The 24,859-nt window shown below is 42.7% G+C and overlaps 1 protein-coding gene across 2 annotated transcripts in view; it reads left to right on the top strand.

Moving 5' to 3' along the window:
• The window catches only part of LOC147683320 (gamma-glutamyl hydrolase-like), a 93,914-nt gene that overhangs the window by 15,274 nt on the left and 53,781 nt on the right, over positions 1-24,859 (top strand). For both annotated transcript variants that reach the window (XM_086943772.1, XM_086943773.1), the window contains exon 4: positions 11,188-11,272. In XM_086943772.1, the coding sequence (XP_086799898.1) occupies positions 11,188-11,272 (85 nt within the window). The remainder of the gene's footprint in view (positions 1-11,187; positions 11,273-24,859) is intronic.

The raw sequence follows: 24,859 nt of genomic DNA, 5'->3' as shown, positions 1-24,859 counted from the left end.
CTGGGCTGTGCGGGTGGAAGGTGGTGTCAGACTCCTCTCTAGCGCAAATGGTTTTTTTTGGTGGAACTTCCGTTGCTTCCCGTTGTTTGTTTTTGATTTAAGTAGTATCCTGATTTTAAGGTACAAAAGTGAGTTGCTACATCATATTTCCGGATCCCCAACAAAACATTATTATGTTTTATATCGAGACACAACATGATTGAGAGAGTAAATCATTAAATTGGGAATAAGAGACCCAAGCTCCAACCTCAGCTCCCCAGTTAAAGTTGCTTTATGTTTCAAGTTATGTGTAACGCAGACAAGGCCGAGCATCCTTAAAGCACTTCACAAGTAAGGACTATAGTTACGTGCATAAAGATTACATATACATTATTGTTAAATATCGCTTGAATGATATAGCAAAATATGACTATACACTGACACAATTATATTCAGATTGCATAGATCCTCTCAGGGCATAAAGAAATATGTAAGTATTGAGAAGAAATGTATATAAATTGGATGATCATTTTAGTGTCAGTTAGGGGAAATAACAAATATGCTGGATTAAAAAGTTATAATGACTACAACAAACAGGGGCAGCACTGTTCCTCAGGACCTGGGGCCAATAAACATTATTACATCAACAATGGTTCAGGGAATTGATTTAAACAAAAACATAGAAATTATAGCAATAATACTGTGACACAATCACTCAATGCAGATAATACAAAAAGTTAAAGAAAGATAATAAGGTACCCACAACAATTATTTTAAAAAGACAATTTGTTATTACAAAATATTCCTATAAGACAAGAATGTTACAAAAGTACAATATATATTGCGTTTTGTTCCTGTCACTTGACGGACTTATGTTTGTGTTACTTCTTATCTTTGCCATTGTCTTTTGTCTACACTGTAATTTGTATTTTCATTTTGTATGTTTTGTGTAACTTTGTGAGCACCAGTTGTATATTGTATAATTGTATTATACTTGTCTTATAAGAATATTTTGCAATAACAAATGGTATTTCTCAAATAATTGTTGTGAGTACCTTATTATTTTTCTTTAACATTTTGTATTATCTGCAGTGAGTGATTGTGTCACGGTATTATTGCTGTGTTTTCTGTGTTTTTGTTTAAATAAATTCCCTGAACCATTGTTGCTGTAATATTATTATGGTTTAATAAGGTTAGCAAACTTCTCAAGTTAAATAAATATGGAATCAAGACTTCACATTTAAAGTCCTAAGAGGAAATAGATCATTGAACATTAGGAGGGGGGCCTGATCAGCATGTAGTAAGAATCAAAATCAGCAATATTTGTCATCTTGCTAAAGTAGAGAAGTGAAGAGTCAAAGATAATGAGGTCATAGATGGTAAAAACGCCAGGTCTAACCTCACAAGGGGATTAGAGAGGTTGAGGTTGAAAGTGCTTTTCAAAGACCAAGTTCTTTTGCAGGTGACGCGTCATACTCTGCTGAGGCCAACAACTACTTTGTTTCCCTTTGTATCTTACTTTTCTCCTCAGCTAAAGGGCTGACCCTGTTCACATGCATAACTGCAGTATATTTTCCCAAAACTGGCAGTCCTTGATACAGCTGTAGCATTCTCCTGTTGCTGCGGTGAAGGGTCAGTCTGCAAAACCACTGCCACGAAACATGATAGCTCCAAATTTTGGATCAGCAATGCACATACCCCGTCCCTATGCTGTCTCAGATGTTTCCCTGACCGGTTGCCCATGTAAAGCAATTTCTGAAGAAATGTAGACTTATTTTCCTTTAAATATATTTGAAGTACAGCAAAGCATATTAAGTGAATTTCTTTTAGAGACGCATTCTATATAACCACAGATAAACTATCATTCTATTATTAAATAAGTATAACAGTAAACTAATTTATTCCATATGGTTTAAACTTTATATAAAATGCTTAATGACGTATGGATAGGGTTTCCCATGGTAGCTAGGTGAGTTAAATGATTCAACTCTCTCTGTGTCTAGTGTTTCAAATACAGTAGTAGCAGCTTGACATTTATGTCTAATTTAGTACATATCTTGTAAAACATCTTATAACTCCAACTGGTGGTTTTCGAAATCATAATTATAAAAGCAAGGATGGTGTTTCAAAAATGTATTATTATCTTTTTCACTTTTTCTACCCATAAATGAGGGGTCTATATGATTATTACCATTGTATCATGGATCTTTTTGCAACATTAAAAAGAGTTTAGGCGTGCATCCGAGCCCTAACTGTGAACCAAGTTGACAAGTAACACTTAAAACGAGAGAGTTTTGAGTAGTTTACTAAATTCAGAATGGGTGCAAGTGAACTCTGTATGCTTTGGCGATGCATTCCAGAGCAAGCAGAACTCTAGGGACTCTTACTGACCTCCTGCCCAAACTTTTTTTATTCTGGGTGGAATTCATTAGAATTTGCAACTGAACCATAACAATAGTAATAAACCTTCATTATATTTCAATTTCAAAATTTCTTTATTCGATTTTATGAATAAAATAAGAAAAGAGCATACGGCAATAAATACCATACATTGCATCGTGAATCAATAAATATATTTAAAAAGACAGTTAAGATAATAAATACTCTTGCTACTGATATTGTTTCCATGGAAACACAATTCAATCAAATGCTAACAATAAAATGTAAATAAAGTGCAAAGTCACTAGAAAATCACCCTTCTTCAAATATCAAACCATGGATTCAACAGCTAACCAAGTAAAGCTTTCATGGATTTACTTCTGCTAACTGAAAGTATAAAAAAACGCAACATGCAATATGAGTAACAAGCGGGCTGCCTAGTAGCTGCAAATATAAGAGGGCATCTGTGCATTTCTGGAAGGTAAGAGGTTTCAGGATATGTTTGAGGCAGCTTAGAAAGAAAAGCCTGTCAAATTTGCAAAAGAACATCAAATGTACCAAAGATTGCTCAGGCAACCCATGGCAAGGGCAGGCATTTAGTCAGCTGCCCCAAGGCTTCAAGTCATCAGGAAAGCACCTAAGGTGCCAAACCGTGCCGGCCATGAATCTACAAAGAAGTGAGCTTTCCTACCATGAGAGTTCCAGATGCAAATAAGATGCCCTCTCCCCTGAAGCTAAAAGTATATAATAGTCTTGTGTGTAGCACATATAAAGTCACCCTCCATTTTTAGTGAGCTACAGAACTCCATGTGATGGGACTTGACTAGCTGCTTTATTATATGTTTAAGGAAGGGAAATATATGTCAAATTCACCAAAAGAACATGGGTAGAAAAGTGATATCACAGTCATTTGAGCTACGCATTCACTCACACAAGGATGTTTACATACACACACAATCACACATACAGCCACTCTTTCACATAAACACACTCTTCCCTGCACACATCTACACAACATACATTTTAAAGAATTTTTGACCTACCTCTGCATCCAGAGAGTGTCATATTCCAGCTAAATGTACTCCATTGGTATTACACTAATATTGAACAACATAATGTTTTCCACTATTAATTTAATAAAAAAAACTGGGAAAACACAAGGAGATTGGAGTCCCAACTGATTCCATAAGTACGAGCTGCCCCATGTTACTGGCTCTGATTTTGCTACCTCTGAAGCCAGGGGTCTCAAATGTGATGCCAGGGGTCTCAAGTAGCAAGCCAGGGGTCGCAGCTGCGACCCCTGGCAACCTCTAAATAATGTCCCTGGGGAGGGGCTGCTTTGTGCAGTTTAATTTTGCCTCTGGTCCGCACGGCATGGAAGTGCAGCCTTCTCATGGCTGGCATTAATATGTGGTTCTAGACATGTAATTCACTGGCCGTGCCACTGCACTTTCCAAACCTAGTAGCTTCTGAGAGCTCTCTGTATTGATACCAGCTAACAGGCAGCTGCAGTATGGAACTTTAGACCCTCTAATGGCATCTGCAAGCATGGCTGTAGCTTGTTCTACCAACAAGGGCACATTTCCCTAAGTAATTTCCGACAACAGTGAATTGGAAAAGTCCTGGATGCTGCAGTCCTATGATATCCTGCTGCTCATTGCAACATTGTGAGTGACCGTGTATTTTTTCCTGCACAGATGACACATGTAAAAAGTTCCCTGTCAGTTATCTTAATAATTTTGTTTTACCTCCCCAGAGGAGTGCTAATCTCCACTGGATTTCATAAATCCACCGAAATCAGAACTCCTTTTAACATGAGTCCCCATAACCAAGCCATGGCATACATTTTTGTGGCAGCTAATTGATAATCATGGGTTTCAAGTTTTTTTTCTCGCTACCTCAAGCTTGCCAATGGGCTTTAGAGTATGTTGTGATGGCCTTTAATACCCCTGCGTTTAAGAAGTATGTATGAGTATAGCTTGTGCACTGGAAGAGTTTGGTACTCAGTTATGTTATGTCAAAAATTATTTATATATTGCAAACTGATGCCCCAAAAAGGGCACTGTGTTACTAAAGGAAAAGAAGAAATTCAAAATCACACAGCATCAGGAGCTTATGCCTACTGGTATAGCCATGTCTTCATTTTGTGTACAGCAGTAGTCGTCCGAAATTTGTTGTACAGATAGAGGAAGAAGATTCCAGTTATGGGCAGCTAGGTAGGAAAAGGATAATTATCTGGTATGAGCTCAGTGTGTTTGAGAAATCGCCATCAAGGCGGAATGGGAGGAACGAAGAGTGTGTGTTGATACAATGATAGTTTTTCCTAAGCCATGAAGGGCCACGATTACTGAGAGCGTTAAAGGCAAGATAGAGACCTTCTGAAGCAAGCCCATTTTCAGGTCCGGCCTGATCCAGCGCATGCGCTGGTCTGGCGGAGACATTTAGTAGCTGCTTTGAGAGTGCTACTTTCCTGGCAACCAGCTTACTATCATGCACACAAGAGCGCGCGCGCATGCACGTGATAGCAAGTTGGTGGCTGGCAAGGTAGCGCGTCACCGCTCGTGTTTTTTTTTTCATTTCGCGGCCGCACGGCTTTACTTTTACGGCCGCCCGGCATGTGCTTGTTTTTTTACTCCTTTAAAAGTCCAGCTACATGAGAATGGTTGCGCACTACTGCTATTATACAAACAAAAACTATAAACTTTTATATCCTTGAACGATCTCTTCAGAGGTATCTCTGTATATCTGACATTTGGTCCAGAACACTGAACCCGTCATTAATTTTTCTATTCACTATCCAGAATTTGCATATCCCCCTATTACTACCAGCTTTCTCCCTTTCTTCGGCGTAAGCCCGACCTTGGCTGACTATTGAGGTACAGATAATCAGCTGTAGAGATAAGCTGTGACAAATAAACAGGCACCAATATGAATTATCTCCCAGGAATTTACTGGTCTTACCGGAGCAGCCGCTTCTCCCCGCTTGTCACTAAGTCCCGGGCCCCGACACACCCCCTCTCGCCGGCTTCCCTGACTGGCGCCTGAGTAGCCAACCCGTGGCCCTGTGCAAGCAGAGAACAACCAGCCAGTTCAGTGCTGTTTGTTTAACATTCCTGTGCCAACAACGGCTACAGCTACTAAAGAGCTAAGGACTTTCAAAGAAACTCCAGCTAACATTTATAAAGATTTATTTACAAAGAGAGGTGACTGCATTCCGTGGGCTGTATATATGCATTCTTTCTTGTAAATAGATATATCACAACTTGATCTCATCACGAGGGAGACCCAAATGGTGGCGTGTTACAAAAGCTTGTACCACAAGTATTATAGCTCCCAGGACAAAAGGAAGGCGCTGCTTTTAGATATCACGTGATGTGTTAACAATTGCTCTGTGTTTAGCTGTGCTTTATCCGGTATTGTCAGGACGCGTCGGGTCATCTGAGAGTGATGCATTAGGTAAAGAAACATTTCTATGAGGCTGACGTTTGGGTTAGACACGAGGTCATCCGTCTGGAGGGTGACAGCTTTTTCCTCTTTGCGCCAAGAAAGATAAGAATGATGTACACCATGTGCTCTTACACCAAACACATCTTTTTCTGTCGTCTTCTTTGAAATGTGTTTTTGTAACGATAGCAATTTGTTTTACTTCATGCTGGAATGTTTCATGGAGCGCTCTGTCTAATGTCAGCTCGGCCGGGCTGCTCCGTGTCTTCTTTGACTGTTCTGATTGAATCTTATATCAGCGTTCAAAGCCCTCACACATCTCCACATAAAACATCGCTTATTGCCTCTGGGCTGTTATAACTGGTAATCATTGGTTTTAATTTCTCATCATCAATAGGTCAAATACACAGACTTGATTGAGTGTCCAGGCTTCTGCCTAAATTTTGAGCAGCTATTATTTGTTTGTCCATTTCCCTCATCTCAGTGCTTGCATATTAAGGCTCGATACTTTGCGACCGTAACCTTTGAAAGAATAACCGAAGAAAGACTTTCACTCAAGGACAACACTTTGGGAAAGGATGTGGTGTAACAGCCAGAGCTGCCGACATAGGTGCTGTGGAACCAGGTTCGAATCTCGGGGTTGGCTCAACATCCTTTGATTCTGTGAAAATCCCTTAATCTCTCTGTGCCTACCAAATGTGTCCTTGTGTAACATAACTGGTGCTCATGTAAAGCGCTCCAGTACCTTCGGGTTAAGTTCGATGCTATATAAAACTACAAAATAAAAACGTAGATTTTTTATCTTTACCCATAGTACCCTGCCCAATCCCCATCACTTCCTGTTCTTTTTGAGACTTTACAGGTATCCTGTGAATACAGGTATGTGTCATTGTTTATATATTTTTATGTTTTAAGATAATGTTTTCATAATGTCTATATTTTTATATTGGCACAAGCGGACATTTTCTTGCGCACCACAGTTGACCACTTCACTCTTTCTCTTGCTAAAGCTGGGCCGTGTCAGCTATTGTCGGGGAGCCCAGCTGTAGCATGCATTCCTATCTCTATTTTATGAAGCCTTCTCTTAATCCGAGTTGCTAAGCAGACAAAGGCGTTTTTTCATGTAGGGCCTGTTTTAGGACTGGAATGAATGAGCAAAGCAAACATATCAATAACAAGCATTGGCATAGCCAATAGGTCTCATCTTGGGGACCTTATAAGTTTTATTGTTATCCAGCACAATATCCTTGGTGCAACAACATCAACTGTTGCATGGCTAAAAACCTATAAGGTCCCAAAGGCGAGACCTATTGGCTATGCTAATGCTTGTTCAACAAGGTGCCCGGTCTAGGAGATGTATGGTGATATGAGCATTTCTAGAGTGATTCGGAATCTGACAAGCTGCAAAGATTTGCACAACAGTGACCCTGTATGGAAAGGAAGTTGAGGTACCAAGTTATAATCCATTCCCATAATCAACGTGTGATGTTATAGGAGCCTGAGCAGCTGTCTTACTACATGAAAGTGGGAGATAGATGTAAATGACCCTCAACACCCTAAAAAGTCTGAAACTGGTGGCAGCAATTTAGGTCACTTATGCTATAGAGAGATCTTGATCAACCAGGAAGCCTATTTTCTGGGCAATAGCAATAGGCGTTGGCATAGGTCCTAAGTTAGGGGGACCTCAGGAGGGAGAGCCAGGAATAGGAAAGTTTGGAAACATTAGTATTGCAGTTTTATCTGAGTTCATTTTCAAGCAGTTATCACTCATCTTGGTAGCCACTAAGGAACTACAAGAGAAATATTTGGCTTGCGTTTCCCCACAATTGTTGGATATAGAGGCAGTGTTCTGCATATCATGTGCATAAGATCCAATCTCAAAACCAAAAGAATGGACCATTTCGTCCGAAGAAACCATGTAAACTTTAAAAAGAGGAGCTCGGTGAGGAACCCTGCTAGATTCTGCATTCTTTATTATGGTAGGATAAAAGAAAAGGATGTAGATAGAAGATTGGGATTTCACAGTCAGAAAAGAATAAACCCATTTGAGAGCTTCCTTGAGAAGCCAAATGGAAAAACATGTAATTAGAGAATGGCCTGGAGCAAAGAATTTATTGCTAACAAGTGATTCAAGAGAACCAAGGTGGCAGATCCAGCCTGATTCAGGGTCATTTGCAGATCATCAGTGCCAGCAAATAAAGACGTTTTGGTGCTGTGTTCAGCCTGAAAGCCTGACCGAGAATATATTCCACAGTATGGGAACCCCTGGTATCGATGTATAATTCAGTTTGTAGGGCGCAGCATAACTATATCTTTAGTTTGGAAAGCAGATGTTTTCGCTTTCCTGCACACCTTCTTTCGATGACCTCTCTTCTCTGTCCCCTCCCTCCACCGACCATTGTAAGTCAGGTGGTGTATGCCAGTTTCTGAAATAGCATCCTGCCCATTGGAGTAGACAGGAAGACTTCTTGATATTCCCCATCTTTTGATCGTGCCATTTTCAGTAAATTAGTTTGTGGCTTGAGCAAGGGAACGCCTGGACTAAAAAATGTGGTAAAGTTCATGGTGGCTACCAAACACCTCAATAAAAGCAATGGGCTGCCTAACCATCGCCCACATCCTGTATCAGGCTCTGACAGAGAAGGGTTGAGCTGGAAAAAACTCACTGATTTAGAGCAGGAGTCGGTGTGACTGACACACAAACTCAGTGAATTCTATTAAATGCTTGGCAACAGCATGGAAGCACTGTGGTGGAGCATACACTGCTTTACATCGGACCAAATATGCCTATAGGAATCCGAAAGTAGAATTGGCTGAATTCCTTCAAACTTTCAAGTGTGGCTTTTTGTCTGAGTATCAATGTTTTCAGCTATAAGATGGCCCAGTGAGTTCCCCATTGGAGTTCAAGGAGCTCTGTGAATCAGCAGTGAGGAAAGCACTGGGACAGGAAGCATGACTGTCTCCCTTGAAGGAGTAAAGATAAGAAGGGGAACGAAGCAGAACTCCTTGAGGAGTATGACGTAGACTGCCTCCAGTGCTTAGAACCAGTTTTGCTTAGAACTACAGCCCCAGTTGCTCTGACTGGTGCCAAAAGGATCCACTGCCTGACACCCATGGCCTGCCCAAGATCCGAGACTCATCATCGCTTTCTTGCCCTGCAATGAAGAACACATTGCACTAACAACCACATTGATCCTGTTATCCCCCATGAAAGAAAATACCCTAATCGTTACCCGGCATCTCCTCCATGATAGAGAGGAAAGTGCTCAAGAAGTCGATTGTGGTTGATAGTTTGCTTCCATCAGATTTGCCTTAGGTGCTTTTGCTCTCTCACAACCTCTGCATCAGTGTATTTTTGTGCTGCCCAACCTGTGGTGCCCTCGGCTCTCTGTGCCAACTTCCCACCAGGCAGCATGCAGTACACTGGTGCAAATGGTCTCTCTAGCGGTGCTCCACAGTTTAAACTACATTTCGTCCCTGAACTGACTGTTGCCAGTGTGTCACCTTTTCTAACGAAGTACTGAGCATTTGATACATTACATCACATTCACCTCCAAGGGCATCTTGTTTCAACACATTCACCTGACCAGCCAGTTTGTGACTGCACTCGACACTGGATCTACTGCATCCTCGCTGTCATGCACAGAATGGCACTTCCCTTTGAAATCCTTGTAAGGACACACACGCATAAAGCAACACTTACAGACAGCCCAAACAAGGTGAAAACCCAACAAGACATGTATAGATTAGGCTGCAGCACGCACTGCAAACACATAGCCCTTTGTAATGCGGATCATGCAGAAAAGAAGATGCTACATATAGAGAAAGTCAATGACTCCTGATTTTAAGTTTTTCACTGCTAGTTGCTTTTGGTACACTATTGAACATAAGAGAATACAAGTAATACTCTTTCATAAATCAATTGATTCGAAACAACCAATACCTATATAACGTGTCGTTTGTGTGTGCATTACATATGGGTTCCAACCACACCACCCTCTAAGCTTTGATTTTTCGATCCAGCTATCCACTGAAGCAACACAGAACTGTGACCAAACCATCTGGAATTTCAACTACCAAGCTTTTGAGTCACAAAAGGCCTCAGAGCCCGTTCTTCAATAGACTGACGTAGCCCAGGAGAAGAAGAATGCACATTTAAAAATCTAAAACTCTACAATACTACTCACTTCATTCTCTCTGTCAGTTTCCCACCTATACTTTGCTTCTAGTTTCATTTAAGTGTGTTTGTTTAACAATTCATTTTTTGTATTTTAGCCACGTTGTAGGCTGTTTTGAAATGGCTGATTATTAACTCAAGGTCACACACTATGTCTCTGACACCTTCCCCTTCCCTTCCCTGATATCATCCTCTGAATCCTTGCTAACTGGAAAAGATCAGAAGAACTCAAGTTAATCATATATTACTTATCAAGGCAGATTAGTTACAGTAGCAAGAAAAAAGCTAGGGGGACATTGACAATTTCAACAAAAAATTAGGGAATAGCAGATGGAGCACCGCTTTGCTACTGCTTTACCTAAAGCCATTTTGTAAGGTACAAGATCCCAGGGGCGTATTATCATACAGAGGCTCAGACACAAAGGAGCTGTCGGGAGGTGCATCGACTGTTTGCGACACTGAAGTAGTACACAGTCATTGTGCCCCTGTTTGAGAGAAAAGAAAGGGGTACAATGGGCCCCCGGATATCCACCTAAAATATGTGCAGTCACTTACTCTACCAACCTGCAGGGGGTTCTCTGTCCCCTTTAAAATGCAAGGAAGGCTGCCGCCTGCACAGAAATTGGCGGACCAGCCACTTCAAACAGCCAGTCCATTTTGCAGGTGTGAGTTTGCAACTGCACTGTGCTAAGTGCATTAATTGTGATAGGGTGCACAGACCCAGTCTACGCTCAGCACACCAAGTTAAAGGTGCGCCCTAGTGCAGAGCAGGGCAGCACACTCTATCTTTAACAGGGGTTCTGGTTTTTTATATAAAATGTTGATGCCAAGGAAGTCGAGATTACAATAACTCGGGTTTTAAAATTAAACATGTTCTCCTAAAAATAATGCCATCAGGAATCACTATCACTTTTTCACGTGCTGGATAATCATTTTATTCCAAAATGTAAAACTAAACTTCTACTTCAAAGTCTCACACTAGTGAGTCATCCAAGGAGTCTGCATTCTGTGGTGCCTTTCAGCTTGTGATTGGTCATGGTAGGCGGGAGCTTCAATGACCCAAACACAGCAGTTCATACAGCAATATCAGCAAAGCAGTGGTATTCCTTCCTGTTGATAAGGGTGTTAGATTGTTGTTGGGAAACAAATTAGGATTTACTTGGAATCTCACAAAAACATCTCACCATTGTGTCTCTCTCTTTTGTCAGGATCCTGTTTCCTGGCGGTGCTGTTGACCTTCAGACGTCGGGTTATGCAAAAGCAGCAGCAATTTTCTACAAGATGGCTATGGAGGTGGGTCTCACCACTAGTTCTAAAAAGTGGTTTAAGGACCTAGAGCTGAGGTATCTCTAACAGTTTAAAGGAACATGATCTGTGAAACACCATAGTGCAGCCAATGTCTCGGCTGGAGATAGGGGGGATTTATAAGGCCACCATATCAGTGTCTAAACTGAGGACCTCTATGCAGTGGTTGGTGTTATGTGGTGCACATGAGGGGGTTATAGGTCAATGCTAGATTTATCATGGTGTGCATGAGAGTGCAGCTGGTTTGTCTGTGTGTTTCCAGTTGTATGAGTAAGTTGCCACCTTGTGCAAGTGAAGGGGTTCTATCTAACATGGGCTTTTTAAGGATGTCTATTTAAAGGTGTGACTGAAACATTGGTACGTGTTGATTGAGGGGCTCCCGACATATGTTGGGTATGCTTGATATCAAGTCAAGTCAAATGTTTTTGTATAGCGCAACTTATCACCGTAAGGTCTCAAGGTGCTTGATATGGACTATTTATAGTGTGCTGCTCATGAACATGTTAGTGGATTATGGACTACTGTGTCTATTCGGACTCTATTCTCACTCTCCAAGTCAGAATCTGTGTATATTTAAGTGTGATGTTCAACAGGGCTTCTTGGTGGTAAAGAGAATGTCTCTACTGTGGAAGAGAGCAGAGTATGCACAACATTGTGCAACATTTTAGTGTCATCATTTCCTGGATAAGGAAGGTAAACCATGGATAGAACATTAATTGGAGAAACCCTTTCACATTCCCTAATATGTACTTTCAATACAGTTCAACATAAGTTGTAAAATAGTAGTTTGCACAGAAATTGGAGTCCAGATTTGTCATCTTCAGAATGAGCAACATCTGTCCAGTTATAAGTTCATTTGTGAAGGCAGCTTGAGTGAAAGATGTGTGGATGATATTTAGTGGAGGCAGCAAGACTTCCATGGGTCCCTCTTCACCACAACTTTCCATTAGGAATCAGCCATCAGATATAGGGAGGGTTTACCCAATTCATCTGCAGAGTGGGCAATAAAGGCAGTACACTTTAGTGAGATACAGCTTGGGCCATCATGGCGATGTCAGGTGTAGCTGTTCTGTTGCATTTTGGACTTCAGCTGCAGCTTGTATCAGATGGAAGAGATTAGAGCCCATAATCACACCTACATTTCTTACTTTGTTCGAAAGATTTGGACCAGGGCCAATTTTTTTTCCAGTGCTTTTTTTCAGTTCATATAGTGATGATAATTCACTGGGATTAGTGGCGGAGTTCTAGAGCGGCATTAGATTGTCAAGGAAAGATGTTAGGCAGAGGTGGAACTGCTGAAATGTTATCATTGGGTTGTTAGGTGCAAAAGCTGTTATTTCAGAGTGGAAGGAGGTACGTTCCCGTATTTTTTCCAAGGTCTAACAGTCAATTTAAGGGTATATGGGGTTAGGCATCATTAGAGACATTGTGGTGTGTAGGCTGAGCAGAATTATATTATGGTAAGTCTAGGCGAGGCTGTATTTTTTGTCAATATGATGAGGGCCAGTGGGCTGAATATTGCACCTAGAGTATGCAAAGACGTGTGGGTTCAGCAGATGATAAGTCGAATTAGGTTTACTCATTTTGGGTTAGTGACAAGGCCCTTAGCCAAGGACATGTAAGGTTTATCAAACCACGTGTTAAGGAGCTTTTCTGTGATTTTGTAGACAAAGTGGAGGAACAGCACGGAAAATGGGTGGGAGCGGGTTTTTGGGAAGGTCTGTAGATAAGAAGAAATTAGGAAGGTGAAGCAGAAGATGGATAGCATCTTTAGACAAAATACTTTCATTCAGGAGTTGATTAGTGTTTGTTGGATTTGGTAGAAATAAAGTTTTTTTTTGTCCTCATACATGCCACCAAATGATGAATACTCTAGATGGGAACTCCACGTGCCTTTCACACTGTCGATCCTAGTTACCACCCTGCGACAATCAGGAATCTCCCAGAGGTAGGCTGTTTCCTTGTCCAACTCCCATTCCCTCTGATGAAACGCCTCGGAAACCTGGGAGGACAGGACCCACACACCTTTGGCATAATCATTGGACCACCATTAGATCTTCGACTGCCGGAAGTTTGCATCTAGGGCAATGGTAGTTGTCTAGTGTAACCTTAGATAGTTTAGCCGGGGTCCAATATACCCTATAAGCAGTAAACAAATGATTTCTTCTAAGATTAGACGGATTTATTAGGCTCTGGGACATGGAAAATGAGTCTGTCCAAATCTTTTGAGTTTCCTCAGGGCTATCTGATAGCACATTACCCCAAAGGCTCGCCAGCTCTAAATTTAACGTTCCTTTTACCCCCGTTAGCGACCTGTACCAAAACGAGACCTCTCGTTTCCATACTCCTTCCCTGCAGACAGAATCAAGGATCCCAGTTTCATCTTCAAACTCCAACCCCTGCCTTGACCACCAGGCAGAAAGTTGGTAGAATTTAAATCTTGTTAAAGACCCGTTGGTCATGGACGCTAGAGAATCCCAGTCTATAAGGCCTGAGTTACCATAGAGATCCCCCCCATCTGCTCAGACCTGCTGCTTTTAATGGCTGGGACAATTGATCCTGAAGACATTCCGGAGTGCCCGGGGAATCCCAAATTGGGGCATGAGTGTTATAATATGGAATCCCCAAGGCTCTCCGGACATATAAACAGTTCCTAAGTGCTGTCAGCAGAATCTTAAGTCAGACTTTTAAAAAGAAATTCTGGTCACCAAATTTAAGAAGGAAGAACTCCTGGCCCTGAGGTTGGTCGTGCAACAATGCCTGAAAGAGGCTGCCCTGTGAGGAAGAGTCCAATTTATTGGCCAATAACCTAAAGTTTTTGAAGTGAAAGGCATGACAATATAAAAATAAATCTGGTAGGGCCAGACCACCTATCTTCAACCCCCTCCTTAATTTCTTCCGGGCTATCCTGGGAGATTTTGAGGCCCATATAAAGGATCTGATTTTCCCTTGCAGGCTCCTAATATCTTTCGGGGCAAAGGGTAATGGGATGGTATTAAAAAGGAAGATTAATTTGGGAGGTATAGTCATTTTGACGAGATTAACTCGTCCATGTAAATTCAGTGGCAGTTTGCCCCATCCTGTTAGCGTTTTAGTAATCTCTTTCACAACTATCTGCCAACTGAATTTAGGGATATCATTCAATTTTTGTGTCAGATGGATTCCCAAATACCTCATTTTATGTTTGGCCCCCTGAATGACAAATATTCCATCCCATTATTTCGGTTTTCTCCTTATTAATTTGATACCCAGAGAATCTTCCAAATTCCTTGGCAAGTTGAAATAGCCTTGGAATTGCCTCCACATGAGGAAAACTTAGAAAGGCGTTGGAGAAAGCATTATAGCCCCCCCGCTAAGCAAGTCTATAAAAATGCACTGGCAATATATAAGAAAGCTCTCATTACGCAAAAGAATATCTTTTTCACTGGCCAAATTGAGCAAGCACAGAACTCAGCCAGGATGCTTTTTCAAGTGGTGAGCTCTCTTTCTAATCCTCCAACTGGACCTGTAACTGAGAATTCGCAGGAACTTTGTAGCTCACTGGCCACATTCTTCACCTCTAAGGTGATGGATATCTACTCCACATTTTCCAAAGAACCGGTGGGAGGATCCATGGACCTATCCATCCATCCAGCGCCCACTCACCCTTTCTTCGCTCACTTTCAGTCAGTTACTGAAGACCAGGTCAGCACGCTTGTTGCTAAGATCAAATCCGGCTCTCCGCTTGATCCATGTCCTCCTCCCATAATGAACAAATTACATAACACCATCACCCAGCCGCTCACCGATATTTGTAATTCCATCTTCAAAACCGGTGTCTATCCTGAGATTTGGAAGAAGGTTATTGTCAAACCTTTGCTCAAGAAGCCTTCCCTAGACCCCACCATTACGGCCAATTATAGGCCTATTGCTTGTCTTCCCTTCCCGGCTAAAATCGTAGAGGCCATTATGAACCAACAGCTGTCAGAGTTTATTGAGCAAAATGGACTCTTGGATGATACTCAGTTCGGGTTCCGGAGGGGACACGGAACCGAGACAGCACTGATAAAGGCCTCCGATGAAATCAGAGATATTATGGACTCTGGAGGAGCGGAGGTGCTTATTTTGTTGGACCTATCGGCGGCCTTTGACACAGTCGACCACGTCATCTTGGTCGACCGTGTCGCAGCCCTTGGGATTAACCATCTGGCAAAAGAGCTTATAGCTTCTTTCTTAGTTGACCGTAAGCAGGCAGTCAAATTGGGTAACCATTACTCACCGACTTCTGAACTGCCTTGCGGGGTCCCTCAAGGATCCTCGTTAAGTCCGACGCTTTTCAACATTTATGTTGCGGACTTGGCGAGGGTCATCAAATCTCATGGGATGCGTTTAACCACCTGCGCAGATGACACCCAGCTTGTGCTGGCGGTGCATAAGAACGGCCCAGTGGTAGCAGCTAAGCTTCAGGAGGGGTTACTGGACATACAATCATGGATGCACAGTAACTGCTTGAAGCTTAATGCAGAGAAAACGGAGGTGATGACCTTCGGTAATATCTCTCCAGAGTGGTCCCCGACATGGTGGCCCAGTCAGATGGGCCCTCCCCCGGTCCCAGCCACCAAGGTCAGGAATTTAGGAGTGATTTTTGATAGCAAGCTATCCTTCGGATATCATGTTAACAAGGTGGTCTCTGCGGCGTTCTTCATGCTGAAAAAGATTAAAAAAACTTCTGCCGTATTTACCAGCATCAGCAGGAAAAACACTGATTACTACCTTAGTGTTTTCCAAGCTTGATTATGGAAATGCTCTCTTTTTCAACACGCATAAATGCATCCTGAACAAGCTTCAATCTGTCCAAAATATGGCAGCACGGATCCTGCTCAACATACCCAGACGTCACTCCACTTCGGCAGCCATACGCCAGCTTCACTGGCTAAGAGTGGAGAGCAGGATCAAATTTAAAGCTCTGTGCATTGCCTATAAGGCCATCCATCAGACAGGACCGAAGTTCCTAAAGGAGGCATTTCAGGTGTACATTCCTAAAAAGAACCTAAGATCAGCAGCAAGCTATCGACTGTCTGTACCCCGCACAAGAACGGCAACATGGGGCGACAGACGATTTTTGGTAGCAACTCCAATATTGTGGAACTCACTCCCCTTAGACATTAAAACTGCGCCAACCCTTATTAGCTTCCGCAAGACTTTGAAGACCTGGCTCTTCAATCAATAATATCGTGTCCTGACCACTGTATCTTGGAGTATCTCACTGCGCCTAGACACCTCAGGGTAGTAGCTGCGCATTAAAAATTCCATAAATAAATAAATAAATAAATGATTGGAAGTATATAAGAGGAGATCATCCGCATACAAAGCTGTTTTAAGCTCCAGGTCTGCTATTTTAAAGGGTCAAATTATCTGATCCGCTCTAATTGCGCAAACAAAAGGTTCAATATAAATGTCAAACAAAAAGGGGACAGGGGGCAACCCTGCCTGGTACCACAGGAGTTTTAAACTAATCAGACAGGCCTCCGTTAACCAGGACTTTTGCTCGTGGACTCTGGTAAAGTGATTTAATTCCCTCTATAAAAACGGAGGGGAACCCAAAACTGACCATGGTGGCCCAAAGATATGACCAGTTTACCTGATCAAAGGCTTTGGCCGCATCAATAGCTATTATGGCTAGTGGCAACCCCCTCTATTCCGCGACATCAATCGCTCCTATCACCTGGAATGTTAACTCGTTCAACTGCCTCCCTGGGGTAAACCCTCTTTGATCAGGGTGAATAATTGATTTTATGATTTTGGCAAGTCAAGTAGCCAATATCTCAGAATAAAGCTTCAGGTCCGAGTTCAAAAGAGGGATAGGCCTGTAAGATTCTATCTTTTTGGGGTCTTTGTTGGGCTTCGCTATAAGAGTTATCGTGGCTTCAGACCATGAAGGGGGGATACTATAACCATGAATCAGAAGGCTGTTAAAGAGTGTGGTAAGCACAGGAACCAATGTCTCTGAACAATCTATATAAACCTCGATTGGCAGCCCATCTGGGCCAGCGGCTTTACCACAACTCATTTTCTTAAGTTGTTCTCTTACTTCCCCCTCCGTGATCTCACTCGCCAGATAGTTCCTATTTATTACTGATATTTGGGGTAGATTTCTCTGGATCAGGCAGGCCTCGGCCTCCTCTAACCCAAAGCTCATATCTTCATGATATAAGCCTTTCATAAACCTCCTGACTTCCTCCCTTATAGCCCCATCCTCCATGATTGAAAGGTCTGACTCCCTCTGAATTAACTCTTTAATGTTATTCATGGATCTGTCTGCTCTAGACTTCCAAGCTAGCAGGGCCCCACATTTCTCTCCATACTCAAAGTTTCTCAATTTGCTGACCTCCCACCTATCCTTAATGATCTTATCATCAGCAACTTTGAGCAAAATTTTTAGATCTAACAGCTCCTTCTACAGCCTCGGGATCCTCCCCCTATCTGAGACAGTACCCAACTGTAACTCGGAATCCTTTTCTATTATTGCTTTCAAATCGTCTGACTTTTTTTTCTTAATAGTTTTCCTCTTATGAGCCACCAATGAACTCAACAGTCCGTGTAGAAAGGCCTTAAAGGATTCCCATACTATCTGATCCGTAGAGGAGCCAGTGTTGAAGATGAAAAATTCAGTGGCTTTTTCTTTCACCTCTGCCTTTACTCTGTCATCCAGGAGTAGCATCCTATCTAGTGTCCACCTGATATCTGTGGGTCTAGAGCTCAATGTGAAGACTAATTCGACTACAGAGTGATTGGAAATCTTAGGAAGGCTGTGGACTGTGTGGCACCAATACGTAGAATGAATATAGTGAACAGAGGATCCGGGGCCCCTTGGTACAACAAATCACTTAGGGAGAAGAAACGGGGGCTACGGAAACTGGAAAGAGCTTGGCGGAAGGATTATGACTCCAACTCTCGGAGTCGGTATACACAGGCACTCGCTAGCTACAAGCAGGCGATTATAGCTAGGAAAGCAGAGTTCTTTGAGGAGAGGATTGTAACTGCTAGGAACCCCCAGAAAGAAATCTTCAGAGTCCTTACGGAACTTAGGAAAAACAAGGAGCAAACCACGGAGTTCTTGCAGGAGGACTGCCAAAAATTTCAAGACTTCTTTGTTAACAAGATTTCGGATCTTGTATCCGAAATTGTTGCGACCCCCAAGATTGACTGCCCCCCGCAGACTATGCCTGCTAGAATGTCAGTGACTACCCCATTAACTGCCTTACCCTTGATTACGAAGGAGAGGTTGACAGTTCTTATGGGGCGGGTCAAATCGGGCTCCCAGGCAGACCCGTGCCCACCAGAAGTGTTCAAACTGGCACTGCCTGGTATAGAGGAAGACGTGTTGAGCCTTCTGAATACATCTTTACAAACAGGACAAGTACCGTCTTCCTTTAAGGAGGCCCGGCTGATTCCCCTGCTGAAAAAAACGGGGGCGGACGTGAAATTTCTGAAAAATTTCAGGCCTATATCTCAGTTACCGTTCTTGGCGAAGGTGGTGGAGCAACATGTACTCACCATCTTGTCGGAACATCTGGAAAGTAACGTCCTGCTTGAGCCGAACCAGGCTGGTTTCCGTGCGAATCACAGCACGGAGCTCATTATGCTGTCTATTCTGGACGAATTGAGAACCAGGGCAGATAAGAAAACTCCAGGTGCCCTGGTGCTGTTGGACCTCTCCGCGGCATTTGACACCGTTTGTCATAAACAACTATTGTCGCGGTTGATGGACTTCGGCATTCAGGGCACAGCACATGCCTGGCTCTCCTCTTTCCTCCAAGGGAGGTCACAGAGAGTGCAGCTTGGTGACCTTCTTTCCACCACTACATCGATCACCTGCGGAGTGCCGCAAGGGTCTGACCTGTCGCCCCTCCTATTCAATATCTATCTTCAACCTTTGATTAGACTGCTCAACCAGATGGACTGCCAGGTGTACAATTATGCGGATGACACCCAGATCGTCATCCAACTGGACGATGGTCCGGGTGCTTTCGCAAGATTGCAAAACATCTTGAAGTACACAGCCAATTGGATGTCCATGAACTCATTAAAGATCAACCCGGACAAGACCGAGGTGTTGCCTATTACCATCGCGGGCAACCCTTGGAACGATCAATTCTGGCCAAGAGAACTAGGGTCACCTCCAGAACCTGCGGCCGTGGTTAAAAGCTTGGGCATCCATGTGGATGGCAAGCTGTCCATGCAGAAACAAGTTATGGCTGTCGTGGGGACCTGTGTCGGCCTCCTTCGACAACTTAGGAAAGTTTCCCCGCTGTTGTATTTTTCTACCCTGAGGCGTGCGGTCTCTGCCACGATCCTAGCCAGGCTGGACTACGGTAATTCGTTATACATAGGGCTGCCACAAAAACTCTTGAACAAAATGCAGGTTGTCATGAATGACGCTGCTAGGCTTATCTTTAAAAAGTCGAGGAATACGCATGCATCCCCCCTCATGCGAGAACTGCATTGGCTGCCAGTTAGGCAGAGGGTGATGTTTAAAGGGCTGTGCATTGTGCACAAAGCCCTTTATGGTAAGGCGCCAAGCTACATGAAATCCCGCCTGACTCCCTACAGGCCGGGTAGGGTGCTTCGATCTGCAGAAGCTACCCTTCTTACTCAACCACGTTGTAGATTGGCCACTGTGGGTGGTCGTGCCTTTTCCTATACTCTCCCAGCATCTTGGAACAAGTTGCCAATGGAACTGCGGAAGGAAACCAATTTGCTGTCCTTCCGAAAGAAATTAAAAATAGTGCTCTTTCAGCAAGAGTGGGGTGGCCTGTAAGTTATGACCAGCTGTTTCTCTGTACTCGATGTGTTGATCCTGACAAAGCTCTTAGAGACCCCTGGGTTATAACGCGCTATATAAATCAAATAAATAAATAAATAAACTGGAGTATGGGAAACCGAAATGATATCTGCAAGCAAACGTTGATCAATTAAAAAGTAGTCTATTCTAATAGAGTACTGTTTATACTTTTTGCTGTAAAATGAATAACCTCTAGTAGTACCATATTTGGATCGCCAGACATCCAACAAATTAAAGTCTTTCATAATGATTCCCAGAGCCTAGATAGATTTAGTGGGAGCGTGATACTTCACCTTAGAAGTCCGGTCTAAGGTATGATCAAAAACCAAATTAAAATCCCCCCCAAGAATCACAGGAGCCAATGTCTCAATTAGCCCTGCCCCCAATTTTAAAAGGGGGCCAGGATTATCGTCATTAGAGCCATAATAAACGGCATAGGTGTATTGAATGCCGCAGATCGAGACGGCCGCCACAAGCCACCTACCTGTCTGATCCGTATCCCATTTTAGCAACCTTATCCCCCTATTTGCCCTAATAATTATTGCGACCCCCCTAGTTGCCCCCTTCTGTCTGGAGCACACTATTTCCTGCACCCACCCCAATCTCCCGAAAACAATCTTACAAGCATTTGACTCTAGGTGGGTTTCTTGTAATAAAATAATATGGGCATCTGAGTTTCTTAAGAATTCGCAGACCCTGGATTGTTTTCTCCCTTTTCCTATTCCGTTCACGTTCCAGGAGAGGATTTTTATGGCGTTCAGCCTGCCGCCATGCTCCTCCTGGCTCCGCCCAGAAATAACATTTTTGAAAACAATTTCTAGGCCTCCACTCTCGGCAAATGTTTTTTGTGTGACGATGTTTGAGTAGAATTTTGTGACCTGGTAACTGGGTTAGTCAAGTATTGGGTTTGTCAATGGTTAGTGCTCCATGGCAGCGTAGCCAGGCTTCAGTGATGAAGAGCAGGTCAGAGTTGCAGTCAAATACCATTCATACGTGTTCAGGCAGTGCTTGGTCAATGATCTTGCATGTTTGTGTTCATTTTAGGAGTAAGAGGGCACTTGTGGTAGATAAGGAGGTTGTTTAACAACAGGGAGTATGCAGTCACTGTCTGACTCAAGCACACTGAGTAGTGACTTACCAGGCTTGCAAGAGGTGAGGATAGAGGAATGGGTAGATTGAAATAATGGTAGGTGAAAAGGAGAATTGAGGGAGGGTTTATAGTGTTTGAAAAGGTGAGGTGAAAGAAAACTGATGGGCTTGAGAAAGGAGAGGTTGAAGGGCTAGGAAAGGCGCAAAAGGCTTTCTGTCTGACTCAAGCTGAGTACTGTGTTTACAGACTTGGGAAGAGGTGGGGATAGTGGAAAAGATAAAGTGGAGGTAATGGGTTTAGCAGGAGAGGAAGTTCACAGTGAATGAGCGGAGGTTGGAAGTAGTATTTAAAGCGGGGAAGCAGAGGCAGGGTGAAAAAGAGGTTTGTTAAGGAAGTGGTGGGTAATGGAGGAAGTGAGGTGGGGGAGGTTGCAGGGAGATTTAAAGTCAGCATGTGGATGAAGACGTGCAGTCACATGGGTGCCTGGACATAGGAATGATAGAGGGGAAGCCACAATTTACAGGAAGGAAAAAATGATGCAGAAGGGTTGAGAAGAGAATGAGAGACAGATGAGAAGAGTTGGAGGCTGTAGGTAAGGAGGGAGATGGATAATGATGGCTGTGGGAGAATGAGTCTATTACGAAGAGGGAAGCTAGTGGGAGCAGCAGAATGTGGGGAATAGGAAAGAGGTTGGGTGGTAGGTAAGTGGGTGGGGGTACCCAGTCCTGTGTGAAGAGTAAGGAGGGATGCTGGTAAAGGAAATGTGTTAGGTATGTATAATAAGGAGATGGGATAGGACTGATAGACACATGAAGGGGAGGAGGTGAGGACTGGTAAAGTAGGCGGGAAAATGTTTCTTATTGGAATCAGGAATGTTGGGACTTTTTAGCATGGTTTTGTCTGAATGTCGATTCATATTCCCAGTGGTTACAGTATATTACTCGGGGTCCATTCCAGAGTTGGAGATGCTCAGCTGCTGATTCCTTCTTTGTAGTGGTGTTAACCATCGGCAGTGAAAGCTCAACTTCCAGATCTACTGCTATTGTTGGTGTTACATCAGTCCTGTGTCAGTCCTGTGAGGCTTCAAGTCCTTCTTTAGTGACTTGCTGTGATCTGTTCTGAGGTTTGAGGATCACTAGAACTGTTATGTATCTAGTCAGTCTCTATTTTCTTCTTTAATAGTGTATTGCTAAACATGGACAGCAGGTTCCCCGCTTCCACAGTGCATTGTAGTTTTGGTTAGCGGTCAATATTAACATATAATTGCATTTTGATTGTGATGTCAGTTCTGAATGGCTGAAGCTGAGCTTCCATGGACCCTTCTATTGTTGATTTTTTTAGCCTTGCAAAAGATTATCCAAGTTACATGTTAAGTGATTTGGTGTCAGCCCAGGCTACAGAAACTCATATTCAAGGGCTCACTTACGTGTCGTAATTAACCAAATTGTAGGAAAAGGAGCAAGCCTCAGAGAGGCGCTTAATAAGAGTGGGAATATGCCTTGTGGGTCCTCCCTCAGAAGGCAGGTGAATGACAGAACAGAGAGAGCCATAGGGGTCCACCCACGAGAGAAAGAGAAAGAACATACTAAAAGCACATCTAATGCTTTAAAAAGGAATGCCATTGAATGCTAACCCAGTGCATTCAAGGCACTGCATAGAGGCAGTAAAGATGGCGCAGATGCAGAAACGTGTCTCTTCCTTTCAGCGACTGCCTCAAGATTGTACCTGTGAGGGAAAGATATGAATGGTGGGTGGGAAAGGAAAAGCAGGTGAAAAGGCTGTTCTGCTCAGCCCTTAATGGTAAGTATGGGACGTCTGCACTGCTGGGAAAAAAATAAGTGCAGCAATTACGAAATTCAACCTTACTTTGGGGAGGGGTCAGCAGTTAATCCCCAAGAAATAATTTTGTAGCAAATAGCTCACAGGAAATCTAGCTAGTGCGCTCGGCCATGAGAAGCACTGGTCGTCTGCGAATCACCCACCTATCAGGCTTGCAGTCGATGTTCTAGATGCTGTACACTTGTTGTTGTAAGATGAATAGTAGAATTAAATCCACAGAAATCCAGTAAAAGTAAGGAGGTAATTAATGGAGCATCCACCACCTGTAGATCAGCAGTACAACTGAAATAACGCTGATCTACAGAACGTGAAGTAAACAGCCATATTCAAAGGTACACAGCGATTACAAAGATGCAGCAGAGGAAACATTCTTAGTTGGAACTAAAAGGGATAATTCTAATAAGAATTCTCAAACAGTGGACATTTGATGTAATCAATAAGAAGCTGGAACTTCCTTGTTGATTAAGCAAGTTACTTTATTAAATTAAGATGATAGAAAATAAGATATAATGTTAACCCCATCAGGAGCAGCTGTCCTGCAGCTCAGCCCTCACCCAACTGACATTCACAAAGCACTAGCACTCAATTCAATTCAATTTTTTGTTGATATATGATTTGGAACTCAATTGAGGTCCACATAAAAAACACAGAGCATAAAAAACAGCAATTGCAAATACAAAAAATCCATATAATACACTCTGTTAACACCGAAACTAAGTAAAAGAGTCATATCCATTAGTACAGTTCTAAAAAAATTTGGTAACAAAACATTTCATTGGGGGGGTTATGAATAGCAGCTACTAAAGAGTTGGCAGCCGAAATACTTAATTTTAAACAAATTGGTCTCACCCACTTTCGGCGGTGAGCCATTAAGGCAGGGCATACGAAAAGAACGTGGGCAGTGTCCTGGATCGAATTAGTACACAAATTACATTTGTCGGAAGAACCATACCATCTAGCTAATAATTTATTTAAAGGGAGGAGATCCTGCCTCAGGAGGAACCAAAAACGTTGTAAGCCATGAGGAAGGTTCCAAGAGGCATAAGGTTGCATACGTTTAAGTAAACAAGAATTAATAACAGAAGATGCACCTTTCTTTAAAATAAGGGAATCTCTATCCCTCCTAAAAACTTAAATTCCATGTTGCCAGTTTTAGGGTGGACTTTAGCTGATGTGTAGAAAGCGAAAAAAGAGTTGATTCTTCCAATTCAAGTAGTGTAACGGCCCTTCTAAAATTCATTATAAGTAGGGAATATTCTTTTAGGGGGCCCAATAATTCTTTTTGCATGAGACATCTTAAAGTGGCCGGTTTTCCCTTTGCCAGACAAGAGACCCAGCGTATTACTGCCTCTAGGCCCTGTACCCAACTGCCTCGTATGCCAAATTCAAGCCTAAGAGATGCCACCGTGCAAGCATTGTTGACCGTAATTAGATATCTCAAGAGTCTGCCCTCGACAGTGTCCAAAAAACCCCATTGCCCTAAATCAAGAAGTTCAATGCCGTAAAGCAGTGAGGCTGGAATTTTTGCCCGGAAAGCCTCTAGCAAGTGAACAAAATGTCTTTTGCCTGTGGCTTTATAGAGTGCACTTAATCCTTTACCCTGTGTCATGGCCTTCCGAGTGTTATTATCTATGTGGGCCTTAACGCTCAAGTTACCACATACTATCTTCCCTAGGAAAACATAGGATTTTACGATTTCCAGCTTGTGACCACCTAGAGACCAATTAAAATTCCCAGATTTCGGTTTTTTCTTTCCCATCATACACATTACTTTGCTTTTAGAGATATTAATCTTCAGATGATGGGACTCGGCAAATACATT

Source organism: Lissotriton vulgaris, chromosome 11 (assembly GCF_964263255.1).
Source record: "Lissotriton vulgaris chromosome 11, aLisVul1.2, whole genome shotgun sequence".
In the NCBI taxonomy this organism is placed as follows: Eukaryota; Metazoa; Chordata; class Amphibia; order Caudata; family Salamandridae; genus Lissotriton; species Lissotriton vulgaris.
Note: the sequence above shows the minus strand (reverse complement) of the source record. Positions and strands in the feature narration are given on the sequence as shown.